Source organism: Trifolium pratense, linkage group LG3 (genome assembly GCF_020283565.1).
Source record: "Trifolium pratense cultivar HEN17-A07 linkage group LG3, ARS_RC_1.1, whole genome shotgun sequence".
Lineage (NCBI taxonomy): Eukaryota > Viridiplantae > Streptophyta > Magnoliopsida > Fabales > Fabaceae > Trifolium > Trifolium pratense.
In genome coordinates this window covers 21,388,850-21,403,799 of record NC_060061.1, presented here as the reverse complement: position 1 = coordinate 21,403,799, position 14,950 = coordinate 21,388,850, and the positions used below count along the sequence as shown (strand labels likewise).

General features: G+C 30.1%; 2 protein-coding genes across 2 annotated transcripts; one reads left to right on the top strand and one right to left on the bottom strand.

Annotated features, from left to right (window-relative positions):
* Positions 1-4,390: 4,390 nt before the first annotated feature.
* Positions 4,391-5,218, top strand: LOC123914757. Its single transcript, XM_045965929.1, has 2 exons — positions 4,391-4,577; positions 4,626-5,218. Exons 1-2 carry the CDS (start codon positions 4,391-4,393, stop codon positions 5,216-5,218), a joined length of 780 nt encoding a protein of 259 aa, XP_045821885.1.
* An 8,506-nt stretch (positions 5,219-13,724) lies between these two features.
* Positions 13,725-14,750, bottom strand: LOC123913121 (uncharacterized protein At4g14342). The gene is made up of 2 exons (XM_045963729.1): positions 14,600-14,750; positions 13,725-14,109 (listed from the first exon to the last, which is right to left on the bottom strand). Exon 2 carries the CDS (start codon positions 14,029-14,031, stop codon positions 13,768-13,770), a length of 264 nt encoding a protein of 87 aa, XP_045819685.1. The 5' UTR covers positions 14,032-14,109; positions 14,600-14,750; the 3' UTR covers positions 13,725-13,767.
* Positions 14,751-14,950: the final 200 nt, after the last annotated feature.

Below are 14,950 nucleotides of genomic sequence, written 5' to 3'. Positions count from 1 at the left end.
CTCCAGCCATGTGCATAAGGGGATATATGATTTTTTTCATTGGTATCGGTGACTATATCCGGATCATTTAGTTTTTAGGAGCATGCATTTTTGCATGATTTAATTGTTCAACTTTTGTGCCTTAATATTTTATGAACTCTTTTATAGAAAAGGGATGGTCCAATGGAAAAATATTATATATAATTTAACTACTTTTTATTCTTTTTTATTGAGAAGTTTTTATGCTATTTATTTTATGGCATTTTTCTCTGTGTTTAGTACGAATCAATTTGGATAAGGAAATTGACTCTTATATGTTATTGTTGTAGGTATTAAAAATGAAGTGTGAAGTTGAAATGTTGCTTGTACGTGCGTAGGGATAAACAAATACGAGTTTTCTCAACTTGTGATTTAAATAAAACATTTTTCTCATTTTATAGGTATTATTTATAAGCTTAAATAATTATTATTCTTTAAAAAAAATTATAGTCACACATTTTAAAGAAAAAGAGTTTTTATATGTAAATTATTTATATAAAACAGAATTGGTTGTTACAAGTTTTGTTACAGAACTAGATTTCCCAAGTCTTAAATCACTTGAAACTTCTGAAGTTGATGGATATTATATTTCGATGGATATGAAACAAAACATACAAATTCATGTTTGGAAATACTATCAAAATTCATGTTGATGCAATTAAGTCGAAATCCCCATTTTATATCGTTTATTTAATGGGAAGGATTGTCTCGGGGATGTTCTGCATTGGGCTTAGAGCCCAATAACTGAGGATATCCTTTGGACCGTGGAGCAAGCTCAAATGCAAAGCGGTCCACGAAGACCTTCTACGATTGAATACTGCTCATCATGGCTCTTCAGCCATTTTTCGACAAACACTTGATGGCCTTAATGACCATCAAGGATCTTGACCCAGCGTTGGGGCTATATATATTCAACTATTGCAGTGGGGTCAGGTACGTATTCACACACTCTGAAAACTCTTGCTTCACACTTTTGTTGACTTGAGCGTCGGAGCACCTGCAGGTACACAACCCCTTTCCACTTCACCGGGGTCTGAACGGAGCAACGCTCTGAACTCGGTCACTTGTTGTTCGATATTCCTGCAAGTGCACAGGTATATCGTGTAGTTATAAAAGATTATCGATCACACAGGGACTATTTGTTAATATTTCGCTTATGTTTTTAATATATCGTAAGGTTAAGGCTAGATATTAATTAAAGAAGGCGTTTTAGATAATTAATTAAATTGTATTAAATATAATATTATTGTACTAACCGGAATGTGAATTAAGTCGCTTCAATGGATTCAATAATTAATTTGTATTTAGTAAAAAGGTTTCTTTTTTAACAAAATGATATTGATTTAAAGATACACCTCTCACACTCTCGCGTTATTGAGTTATATCATGTAGAAATAAAATAAATGTTTAACTGTCACTCTTACATTTACTTATAACTTATGAAAACACTGTTTGAAAATCAATACAATTTAATTGGAAAAGAATCTAGTTTTCACAAAACAACATTAGTTTAAAAATATAGTCTCACGCCGTCGCGCAATTGAACTGATACTATATTATATAAATGAATGCTTCACTCTCGCTCTCACATTTATTTATAAAATACTTTTTGAAAACTAACATAATTTAATTCACTTTAAAGAGATGTCGCGGTGTTTAAAGTTAATGTTCAGTTTTTACTATCCGGTACAAATCTCACACTGTCGCGCTCTCGTGCAAAATCTTTAATTTAATTATTAAAAACTGATACAGAAAACTAGTTTAAAATATTAAGTAAACAAATTAACCATCGAATCCAAATTAGCTTCCAATTTCACATTCCAGTTTCAATAAATTAGCTAGACATAGTTGCTGGTAACAACATAGTAATTAAATAAATAAACATAACATAAATAAAGCAACGATAGGTACTGAAAGATGTAAAACTTGAACAAACAGTGACTGAATTAAAAGAAATAAAACAAAATAAATAGAACATAAGAGATTAGAACCTTAACAAACTGGAATTGAAAACAATGTCACCGGAACAAACTTGAATGCTAAACTGCTAAACTGAATGGAAAACAGGAAAGTAAAATATTTTTTATCTGCTCTTTGGTTCTAATAATGAAGCGTGAAAAAATAATGAGAGATAGATCCTCTATTTATAGGCTATGAGGAGATATTTTTCTCCCTGCAAAATAGTTGTTCGGTTGCTGATTTGCTTAAGTTTCGGAGAAGAAGAGATATGCATGCTGGGAGTGGCTTACGTCACATGCTTAAAGTGTTTGCTATTAAATAGCAAGTGGTGGCCAGCACATGTTGTTTGTGTGAATAAGTGCCTAAGAAAAAGGAACAATATTTGGTGGCCATCAAATAAGTGCCGTACGCCATATATGTGTGAATTGGGCTGCTTCATTTGTGGCTTGTGGCCCATTTGTAGTTTGATTGTTTTTGGCATTCACCCCCTCTTTTTGCTTCTTGATCCGATCCAATTCTTTATTAGCATTTATTTTGCAACTTATAAACTATTTGGTAGCTTCCGGACATTCCTGAAATACATAAAAATAATAGTAATAATACTACGAAAAATGCATAGAAATAGTAAAATACTAAGCTAATTTTATTAAATAAATAGTGCATTTTTCGGTGTTATCATCACTCTTCTGATCAGGTTAGATTAGGGGACAGTCAGATTTAATGGGAAAGATTCGATTTCCATGGATTTGAAGGCTTAGAAAGTATTTTATTATATATATAATTAATTAAAATAAATATTTTAGGATAACAAAAAATTCATAAGCATCAGCCATGACTGTGGTAAAATCCACCATAGGCATGAGACAAATAGTTTAACGGATACATGAAAATAAAATAAACATATTTAGTAGATACTCGTAAACAATGGCGGCCTGAGCAGGGTTGGAGATGAACAACTTATGTAAAATTGGACGAACATAAATTTATTTTAAATACTATTGTAAATAAATTTTTTCTATTTCTATTAATACATATGAGCTAATAGATAGATGAGGGGGATAGGTGGGGATACCAACATAGTTGTAATGTCCATTTATAACTTGATATCTAGACACTTAATTTATAAAAAAAATAATAAAAATAGTTAGAAGATAATATATATTTTTGTTTTTCTAATAGCAATGTATTAATTCCATAAGTTTGCACAATCATATTTTATTTTTCTGAATGTACGCAAAAAAGTTGGAAGAAAAGAAAAGAGAAAAATATGAAAAGAAATAAAAGATAAAAAAAATTAAGATGCATGAAGTGTTACATGAAAAATTGAGGACAAAATGAATTTTAATATATTTACGGTGCTATGCATGCAATAACTGGTTGCAAGTGTTTTTTGTGATTGATGTGTGTGACTCAAAGAGTGATATTTAACATATGAGAATGAAAGAATTGTATGTGATTCATTAATATTAAAATTTTAATTTTTTTAATTTAAACTTCATATTGGTTGGTTCTGTCATGCAAGTAATTAGTTTGTGGTGTTCTTGGTGATTGATTGTATTACTTCAAAAGTCATATTTAACAAATGAAAATGAGGAAAAAAAATTGTGTGTTATTTATCAAATATTAAAAAAATGTTATGGTATATTATTCGTGTTTTCCTCATTTCTTTAATTAAAATTTTCAACATTTAAATTTCTAAACTAAAAGTAAAATTTTCAATTTTAGATTAAGTTCAAGATTAAATTCTCAATCAAGAATATTCTAGTTTGATAACTAACTTGTACATGTTAAAAAAAGTTTGATCTAACTTGTGTTAAAAAAAGAAAGTTTGATATTTAACTTAAATTTTTTTTTGTCGATATACTTGAGTTAATCTTTTGTTATTTTTTCTTGGGATATAACGTTAAAAGATAAAAAATTAAAAAAAAAGTAAAAATTAATTTAGGTCCCTTTGGATTGACTTATTTTAAGCTTATGTGGACTTATTTGCCGCTATAGGTCATTGTATAGTATTAGTCTTTGAGTAAATTAATAAAAATTGATTATCTCAATTTCATAAGCTACTTATGCTATATTTTAATAAGCTCTCATAATATGCTTATCATTGGGCATAATATGGAGCTTATAAAAAAGTACCCCGCATTTAATCTCGTCTGTTCCATTCTACACAATATTAACATTTTGTTTTTTTGAGTCAATATTAAACTTATCTTCTTGTTTTTATAGGATTATATTTTTCTTCTTTAAACTTATCTTTTTAAAAGTATCCCACCGATCTTTATTTAAAATTTATATTTTTGAGTCAATTTTAAATTTATTTATTTTCATGCAAAGTCAATATTAAATTTATAATTGCTTATCTAATAACATATCCAAACACTTTAATTTCTGGAAAACGAATGCGTCATGGTCAATGGTATCTTTAGGTAAAGACTATTTTGAATTCATTTTTTCATCTCTAGATGATTTAAGTGCAGTAAGATCCATTGATTTTTGGAATCTCACACCGGGTTTGCTTAGGACCCATGGTTGGTCTGCTGATTTTAATCCACATAACGTGCAACCATCTACTGCTTGGATTCGCATTCATGGACTTGCCCGTGAGTATTGACATCCCAATATTCTGTTTGAAATTGCAAGGGCTTTAGGCAGTCCATTAGCTCTTGATGAGGCAACTAAAAAGAGAACTTTTGGTCACTTTGCAAGAATTATAATCGATGTTTATTTAAGTTCGAACTTCCATGAAAGAATCCTTGTTGAAAGGAATGACTTTGATTTTTATGTGGATGCTGAATATGAAAATATTCCTCCATTTTGCAACTCATGTCAAATTATTGGACATTCCGTAAATAACTGCAAGTATCAGACTCCTAGAGCTAAAACAAGTTCTACAATTGTGAACAAACCCATAGTGCGACCTAATACTTCAGATGTTGAGAAGCCACTTGAAGGTTCAGCTGTAGATGGTAGTAAAATTGTTGTAGAAATAGACCCTCTTATTGATGGTATTTTAAGGTCTAAAAAGGATAGGACTTATATGTTTGTGGGAGACGTCTTAAATCATGAGAAAGAGATTTCATTTATCTTTGTTGAAGCAATTCCTGTCTATGTTCAAGATACCTCATCTTCGAGTGGCATGACTTCCCCTATTGTTGGAGATGTCATGAACCTTGCGAAAGAAGTTTCTTGTGAAGAGCTACACGAGGAAGAGGAAGTGTGGTTGTTGACTCAATTGCTTTGAAAAATCAGGACCAGCCCATAGTGATGTCAGATTCTAATTTGGCAAACTTCAGTCCAAATGTTATTCATGACATGCAAGTTTTAGGGCTTCTAAGTGCTCCCAATGCAACCCAACAAACTATGGATTTTTTTGAATAATTCTTGGGGTAACATGACTCAAACTGTAGAGATGGTTGATTCGGTTGGAAACACGGATCAATAATTCCAGTTGGTGGGCCAAAAAAAAAAGGAAGAACAAGTTCAAGGAGAAACAAGCTGAGGCTAGTAAATGGTTCAAGGTAGGTACTTCAAACCGTTAGTCTTTTATCTTTTATTTTCCGTTTTTCGTTTTCCTTTGAGGGTTTTGGTTATGTCTCCCCTCTTTTTGTATTTTCTTTTTCCTTTGAGGGTTTTGGTTATGTCCCCCCTCTTTTTGTACTTTCTTATTTCTATTTATATATGTTGAGGGTGTTGCAGTTTTCTCTGCACCCCTTCTTTTGCTTAAAAAAAATAGTATAAGAGCATATGATATAAGCTCTAATACTATAAGCATTCGTATAAGTTATTTATCCAAACGGACCCTAAAGCAATTTTAAAAGTTTCGTTTTAAAGATATGATATAACAAAAAACCAAAAAAGGGGGGAAAAATAATATATTTAGTTTGTTGAGATATTTATACACTACTCTCTCCGTACTAAATTATATGTACTAATATTATTAGAGACATTGAAAAAGTTTAAGAAGGTTCAGAAATTAAACAGTACTCTCTTCGTACTAAATTATATGTCAAAATTGTATCAAATTATATGTCGTTTATAATATCAATGAAATATTTAATGTTATTTTTCTTATTATACGTACCTTTTACTATTTATTACTCTTTTTTTGTCAATTCTTCAATTTATATTTCCCATACAATTAATAAAAAACAATTTTGTAAATTAACTCGTAATTTCTCTTTTCCATATAACATTAATTACTTTTCTTAATATGTACGGCATAAAAGTGCCAAAGTAGACACATATTTTGGTACGAAAAGAATATCTAATTAACAACTAAAAGAAATAAACACGGTGTTTTTAATTTTTTTAACAACCAAAATGGTTGACAAAACATTCGAAGAAGTTTGAGAAAAAAAAAATCAGAATTTAAATCAAATCTAAGTAACATAATATACTTATTAATTACTAACATATCCATACCAAAAATAGAAACAAAAACATGAAAAACAAGAGCAAAAATCATGTATTACATTATTAATTTAGTATCCAAATTGCATATGAATATGTTCCACTACTAGACATGATCACTAGCACTTGACAGAAACCTTAAGCTTACACTTACGTGGGAGTTCCAAGGCTTGTTTAGGATCAATACCATAGAAATAAAGCAACTTTGAATCCTTGTAACTACAGATACATGAAATATCAGCATTGGCAGTAGCAGAACAACAAGCACGACTTGGTTTATGATTATGAAAAGTAACGTTGTCAGATGACACATACGGTTGACATGCCTTTCTCTCTTCTCTTGTCATGTTACAAATCGTCATGCCATTAACAAACATAGCATTAACAATGGCCATTAACATCGACACAATCATTAGTTTCTTGTGTGCCTCCATCTCTCTATATAATCTCTTAATTAATTTCAATCATGAAATGAGTTTAGTGGTAACATGTACATAAATATATACTCCTTCCGTAATAAAAATAAAAATTGGTACATACATAATAGTTGTAATAAAATAAAAACAAAATTCGACTCTTTTCACCTTATTTAATTTAATTAGTATATATATTAAAAATATTTTAAATTCATGTCCACTTTTATGCAATTAAATGAGATTGATGAGTAATTTAGATAGTGAAATTGAACTTTAAATGAGATTAACAAGAGTAAATTTACTAGCTCGTTAGATTCCCGTGGGACAAGTTTTGTATTTTATAATGTCGTTCGTTAATGGATTGGAAAAGACATTCATAAAAACTTTGATGTATTAGTATACTACAAACTAGTATACGTGATGTCAAAAACATTCACAAAATATACTACTATTTGATGTCTCCATAGAGTGCATCGATGAGACAATTATTTTAATGATACCATTTCTAAAATCTGATTTTTGGTTTTTTTTTTTTTTTTACAATCTTGTTTTTTCCTCTCATATATTATGGACCTTATATCAATATTTATATTTATGCAATTAGAAAAGAATATGAGAAATCCATAAGTTTTAACTCGACTAATAATTAGTGAAATTATTAAGTTAAATATTCAGAATTTTTTTAAATTTAAAATTTCTTATTTATGCAAGTGAATTTCATATGTATTTAACATTTTATTTACAGAAAGATAAAAAAAAACATGAAAAAAAGAATAATCGTGTCTTGAGTTCCAATTTCTCAATTTTGGAAAAAAAAAAATAGTGAAGAGGGGTTTTTATTTGGCAAAAAAAAATTTAAAAATTTATTACCATTTAAAATTAGAGTTTAATTGATATGCACCGGCGGTGTAAAATAGTTTTACACCATCGTCCAATAAATAATCATCATTTTGTCATGTCATGTCAAGAAAATGGGGTGATGTGGCGGAAAACATGGTTGGTATTGGTTGACAGTGTAAAATTATTTTACACCGTCGATGCATATCAATTAAATCCTTAAAGTTATTGTTAAATATCTTAATTAAAAAATAATTACATAGACTCATTTATACTAACATGTCAGTAATTAATGGGATAAACTATTAGAAATATACTTTTTTTTATGTGAAATTTTGGTGCCCAGGTACAAACCTTTGTAGATAATTACACACAAATTTAAAATATTTTGATATGCTATTGCGACACATAAAGATTAACGACATATAAAAAAAGACGCAAATCGTTAATTTTGATGTATCCCAATAACATATCAAATTATTTTGAATTTGTCAAAATTTTACATAAATGATCTATATGATATAAACTTTCAATCCAACGTTGGATTTTATAAAATTTATATCGGTTAAAACGTTATTGAGAGGTGTAACATTTGGTGTCAAACTAGTTTGTGTCATTTGATGTTACCATTTATATTTTTGCAATTAGAAAAGAATATGAGAAATCCATAAGTTTTAACTCAATAATTAGTTAAATTATTAAGTTAAATATTCATAATTTTTTAAAGGCAATGTTGCACAGGATAAGGAACTGGAACAATAAATGCAATGTTTTATGACTTACTCCCTCCGGTCCTTATTATAAGAAACACTTTGACAAAATCACACAGATCAAGAAAGGTAAATTTTCTCATTAATGATTCTATCATTTTATGTTATATTCCAAAACTAACCTTTGACTAGTATGAGAAATAGACTTCTCTAATTAATGCACTAGCATTATAATGAATTATTTGATTGTATTTAATAAGGGTACAAATGAAATTGTGTCAAAGTGTTTCTTATAAAAAGGACCAAATAAAAATTCCAAAGTGTTTCTTATAAAAAGGACTGGAGGGAGTATTGATTATTTTTTTTCTCTTCTTCTTTGAACGGCTTCTCTCTCCGTTGTTACCTTCTCTTCTTTCATGAGTATGAGCAACCAGATGAAAATTGAGCTTCTCTACTCAAAGACCATACCCTGTGAGATGTTATACACTATAAATTCTCCACCATAGAAGAGTATTCCCAAAGGGTCAACAAAAAGATCATTTTTTTCTCCATTGGGTGATGAAAAATTACAAGTGAAACGGTGCCTTCACAACCCAGAAGCGGAAAAATGTTTCAGATGCTAAAAATAGAATCTTTTATGTGGCGGAAAAACGTTCCATGTGTTTACAAAGAGTATTTGTGATTAATCACTAAGTTTCTTAATTTTATAAAATAGTGGTGGTGGCCGGTGGTGGTCGCCGGTGATGGAGGTTGAGGTGGCCGGTGATGATCCAAGAGAGAAGAGAAAGATTAACAGAGGAGAGAGAAACTGTTCAAAAAAAAACAAAGGGGAGAGAAGAAAACAAAAACCAATAACTCATAAATTAGAACATTAATCGTTCTTTATCCTGTGCAATGTTGCCGTGCAATGTTGCACAGGTTAGAAAAATCATTTTTTAAAATTTAAAATTTCTTATTTATGCATGTGAATTTCATATGTATTTAACATTTTACTTATAGAAAGAAAAAAAAAAACATGAAAAATGAATAATCGTGTCTTGAGTTCCATCTTTGATTTCTCAATTTGGGAAAAAAAATTTAGTGAAGAGGGGTTTTTATTTGGCAAAAATAATTTTTAAAATTTAGATTTAATGCACTTTTGATCCCCTATTTTGAAAAACCTGAACTTTTGATCCCCTATTTTAAAAGCTAACTTTTTGATCCCCTATTTTGAAAAATCTGAACTTTTAATCCCCTATTTTAGATTTTTCTAAATTTTAGTCCCCAACTCAATTTGGTCAAATTTTTGCTGATGTGTCAAGCTCATTAATGACGTGGTAGTTTCCAATTTCATTAATTTTTTTTAAAAATCAAATATTTTAAAAGTATTAAAATAATAAAATAATTAATGATAATTAAAAAACAATAAAATAAACCTCTTTACATTACATTATATAATAATAACTAAAATAAATCTCTTTACATGATTATATAACTAAAAATCAGTCAAAGAAGTCAGAAAAGCAAACGTTGGTTCCTAAATCATGGAACTATAAGAAATCGGAAACACAAATCATCACGCTCGTGTTAATATCCTTTGTCTTTGTCGCTCTCTCAATCGTTAATATTTTTTTGGTTAATTTACTGATTTTTAATTATATATATTTTTTTGTAAGAATTTTTAATTATATATATGTATAAAGGTTAATTTTACTTTTTTTAATTATTATTAATTATTAATTTTTTGTTTGTGTAATACTTTTAAAATATTTAATGTGAAAAAATTAAAGACATGGAAACGTTTGTCAACATATATGAACACTATATATCCTAAACCTTTCTTCTCCTTTTCTTCATAGCCGCCGCCCCCTCCTTAACCTAGTTTTGTTTTTCTTGATCTACCTAGGAGGGGTGGTTTTAGGGTCAATTTTTGACCCAAAATCACCCCTCATAATTGTTTTTCCTTTTCTTTTTATTTAAATAAGTGATCTTCACATTGATCAAGTTTTTCTTTTGTGTTTTCTTTTGTGTGATTTCGCCGTCTAAGTGCGGCGTTGTGTTGTTCGTCGTCTTGTGCGACGTTTTTGTTCTCCCGTATTGTTGCGGTGTTCATTTGATTTCTATTGAAAAGATCGGCTTCAGTCAATTACAGATTCAAACAATGATTTGAGCTTCAACGCTGCAGATCCGAAGGCATGGATACTTCGGTGACTTTAACTTTATCATATTATTTGTTGTAGGCATTTTGCCGTTGTATGCTATTAACTCGGATGTTGTGAGTTTTGTTCGCAGATTCATCCTTTATGTTTTTAGCGATGTTGATTATGTGGTTGTATTTGATGTAATCTATCAATTTGAATGAATGAATATCATTTTGTTATTGTAAAAAAAAAACATATATGAACACTATCACGTCATTAATGAGCTAGACACGTCAGAAAAAATTTGACCAAATTGAGTTTGGGGACTAAAATTCATAAAAATATAAAATAGGGGATCAAAAGTTCAGGTTTTTTAAAATAGGGTATCAAAAAGTTGACTTTTAAAATAGGGGATCAAAAGTTCAACTTTTCAAAATAGGGGATCAAAAAGTTGGCTTTTAAAATAGGGGATCAAAAATTCAGATTTTTTAAAATTCGACATCAAAAATGCATTTAAGCCTAAAATTTATTACCATTTAAAATTATTGTTAAATATCTTAATTAAAAAATAATTACATAGACTCATTTATACTAACATGTCAGTAATTAATGGGATAAACTATTAGAAATATACTTTTTTGGGTAAATAGGGTTTTACCCCTGCAAAATAAGCCAATTTTGCATTACCCCCTGCAAAAAAAAAACTTGGGATTACCCCCCTGCAATATTAAGATTCTCTCTTTTTACCCCCTGCTTGACAACTTGGAATAGAATCTTTATTTTTTATGAGGTGACATACATATGTGGCATTTAATTTTTTTTTAATTTTTTTTTTTTAATTTGCACATGTCATTTTTATTATTAAATAAACTAAAAATTAAAAAAAATAATAATAATTTTTTTTCTAATTTCCCCTTCATCCCTACCACAATAACTTTCATCATTCAACAAGAACAACAACATCAACACCACCAAGAACAACAACAACATCAACAAAATCATCAACACCACCAAGAACAACAATCCAAAAAGAACCCAATTTTTTTTCTTCCAAAAATCAATCTCGGTAAACCCAGAAACATAATCATAAATTTTTTTTGTTCTTCTATTCTTCATCCCTTTGCAACAACCCAATTTCTTCCTAATCCAAAAACATAATTCTTCTTCCCAATTCTTCATCCCATCAATTCAATCTCTAACCCATAAATTCAAAAACTCAGTTTCTGCCTTTATAGGAAATCCGATTCCTAGTTCCTGCCTTTGTTCTTCATCAATCATTTGTTTCGACGAATTCGGCGGAGTGATTCGGCGGATTTCTAGGTTTTATTTTAGAGAAAAAGGATTATGGGATTCTAAGTTTGTGTTAGAGAAAAAATAATTTTGGGTTTTGAGAAGAAGAATGAGAAGGAGAAAGATTTGTGTTATGTTACAGGAAAAGATTGTGAGTTTTTTTTTTTGTTAGAAACAATGGATTAACATATCTTTTTGAATTAACATATTATATTTTTAATAATTTTTTTTTGACACAATATTTTTTATTTTTTTAAAAACTAAATAAGTGGAATTTTTAAAATTTTTGTCACCAATTTATTTAATAATAAAAATGACATGTGCAAATTAAAAAAATAAAAATGAAATAAATGCCACATATGCATGTCACCTCATAAAAAATAAAGATTTTATGCCAAGTTGTCAAGCAGGGGGTAAAAAGAGAGAATCTTCATATTGCAGGGGGTAATCCCAAGTTTTTTTTTTGCAGGGGGTAATGCAAAATTGGCTTATTTTGCAAGGGGGTAAAACCCCATTTACCATACTTTTTTTTTATGTGAAATTTTGGTGCCCAGGTACAACCTTTGTAGGTAATTATATCCTAAGCTAAAACCTAGATAATATCCGCAGGTAAAACCTCAATTAAAATCCACATGTAAAACTGCATGAAATATAAAAATCCCAGATAAAAAATTAGTCTCAAGAACTCCATCAATTAAAATCCACATCTCTACGTTCATCAAATACGTAACAAAATTACATCTATAACTGAGGTTAAACTTGAAAAAATTACTCTTTAGCTCCTTAAAAAAAAAGTCTTCCAATGCATTACATTTTCAAGCAATATTAGATTTTCAAGCAAGCAACATTACATAGTGTTTCATGTTTTGAACCAGAATCCTCTAAATGTTGAAGCAGCAGGTACACTTGAACCAAAAAGTTAGAAAATTAATATAAAAGTTATAGACTAAGATAATAAAAATGACAAATTAACACTTTAAAATAATACTAGTAATAAACTAGTTTTGTTTCATTCATGAGTTTTCAACTACTGCTTTGACTAACAAGATTTGCTTGTATATTAAAAAAATGTTTCAAACCTTCTCGAGTTTACTCAAAATTAATTCTTCTAAATTCTATTGTTTAAACCTTCTCGAATTTTCCAATTTAATGGCTCCAACGACTTAATCGCCTTCATCTCCAAAGTTCATCAGCTTCACCCACCATACACATGCACCAATACCTTAAGAAGTCATTGCAGCTACTGTGTGCGACAAATGTGACAATAGATGTCATCTGAAATGTGTGAGACCAATTATTGTAAAATTCTCACATCAATTAGGATAAATCCATGAACCAATTGGAATTCTCACACCAATGCAAACCCACGAACCAATAGATCTTCTAACAACAATTAGGAAAATCTACAATCGAAATTCTCACAATAATTTATGGCAATTAATTGAGAATTTCGATTGGTTTGTGAATTTATCCTAATTGTTGCTAGAATTCTTATTGGTTTATGGATTTGCTAATTGTTGTGAGCATTTCAATTGTTTCTTGAATGTTCCCTAATTGTTGTGAGAATTCTCACAACAATTAGTCTCACGCATTTCATATGAAATTCATTGTCATATTTGTCGCACTGGTTGGTCGTTGGACCCACCCATCAACATGTACTTCTCTAGGCGAAACGACATCTTCAGGTGGTGCGATATGGTGGATGGAGCTGATGGGCTTCGAAGACGAAGGCAATGAGATCGCCAGAGCCATTGAATTGGATAATTTGAGAAGGTTTGGACGGTAGAATAGAGAATTTGGAAGAAATGTATTTGTAGAACGTTCTCTCTATAAAATAATATGAAAATAATATGAAGTGGTGATTTTACTTGGTTTATCATCCAGAGTTATTTTTTTTTTAAGTCACAATAAGAATCACATTTTTATGGATGCAGCAAAACACAAGTACATTCATCTTAAAAGCGCCATAAACCAGGATGAGCCATTTGTAATCTGGACGACAAATTTTTAATCTTCTTCCCTTTCTGGAGGCAGACCACAAGGCAGGAGCATTTTCTGCATGAAGGTATAGCGTTGTCTTCCAATAGATTCATTCTCAGCAATCGAAAAATATGAAAGTAAAGGATAGTGACCGATGTAAGCAGCATAGCTATCACGCTGAATGTTAACTGCCCATTCAAATCTGTTCATATCAGCATGACCAGTTCCAACATATTTAGCTTGAAGATGCTCAAGTTGTGAATTGATGTTAAACCTATCACTCGCCTGCATCTTGCAAGAAAGGGTTTCAAGTTTCAATTGAAGAGAAGAGGAAGAAGCAGCGTGTCTGGGTATGCTCCAATTTCAATTCTGTATGTTATTGTGACCAATAAAGCAAATATGTAAATGCAAATTATTACACAAACTGGAGAGATTATCATATCAAACTAGAATTATGTAAGCTATACAATTCTAATTTGCAATATCAATTAGGGGTGGACAAACGGACGGTTTCAGTCGGTGACGGACCAAAAAAAGCCAATCCAAATGAAATTGTGGATGTCATCATAAGGCTCGATTTTAGCCATGTATAAATCGCTTTCCATGAATTGCAGTTTCTCCGTTTAGACGGTTGAATCAGTCAAAACCTAACTCTTAAGATTTTCATTTAAATAAAATCAAAAGCCAAGATTCATAAGAAGAAACATAGCATAAAAGTTTCATAAACATAAATGATCAAATCTTTAATATGATTAACAAACAGATCTAACTTAAAAATTGCAAAAGACAACGATAACATAGATGAACCATAGATCAGATCTTAGAATATTCATGAAAAGGAAAAACATCAATACAGTACCTCACTTGCAAGTTGCAACTATGACCTTCAAACAAGAATTATGGGAGATATGAAGAGTAAGAGAGATACAAGTTGAGTGAGAAAAATGATATATTTGGACGGCGGTGGCTGCTGGTTTAGGGTAAGAAGGAGATGAACATGAAAAATTACGACATCATATCATCGTAATATATACTAACGAGAGAGATTTGGAAGAATCTAGAATTAGGGTTGTTAGAAGTTTATTTGGATTGGGCCAATAAATGTTGCTTTTCTAGTAATATATTTGGGCCAAGTGAGATTAGTCCTGTAAATTATTTATATAGTATATGAAAATTGCTTTTTAGGCCCCCCATGTTACTCTTAAACCCC

Bases quoted from the DNA above. Each gene is read 5' to 3' on its own strand.
- LOC123913121 (XM_045963729.1), bottom strand. From the start codon at position 14,031: ATGCAGGCGAGTGATAGGTTTAACATCAATTCACAACTTGAGCATCTT.
- LOC123914757 (XM_045965929.1), top strand. From the start codon at position 4,391: ATGGTATCTTTAGGTAAAGACTATTTTGAATTCATTTTTTCATCTCTA. The intron at 4,578-4,625 runs GTGAGTATTGAC...CAAGGGCTTTAG, and splicing joins TCGCATTCATGGACTTGCCC to GCAGTCCATTAGCTCTTGAT.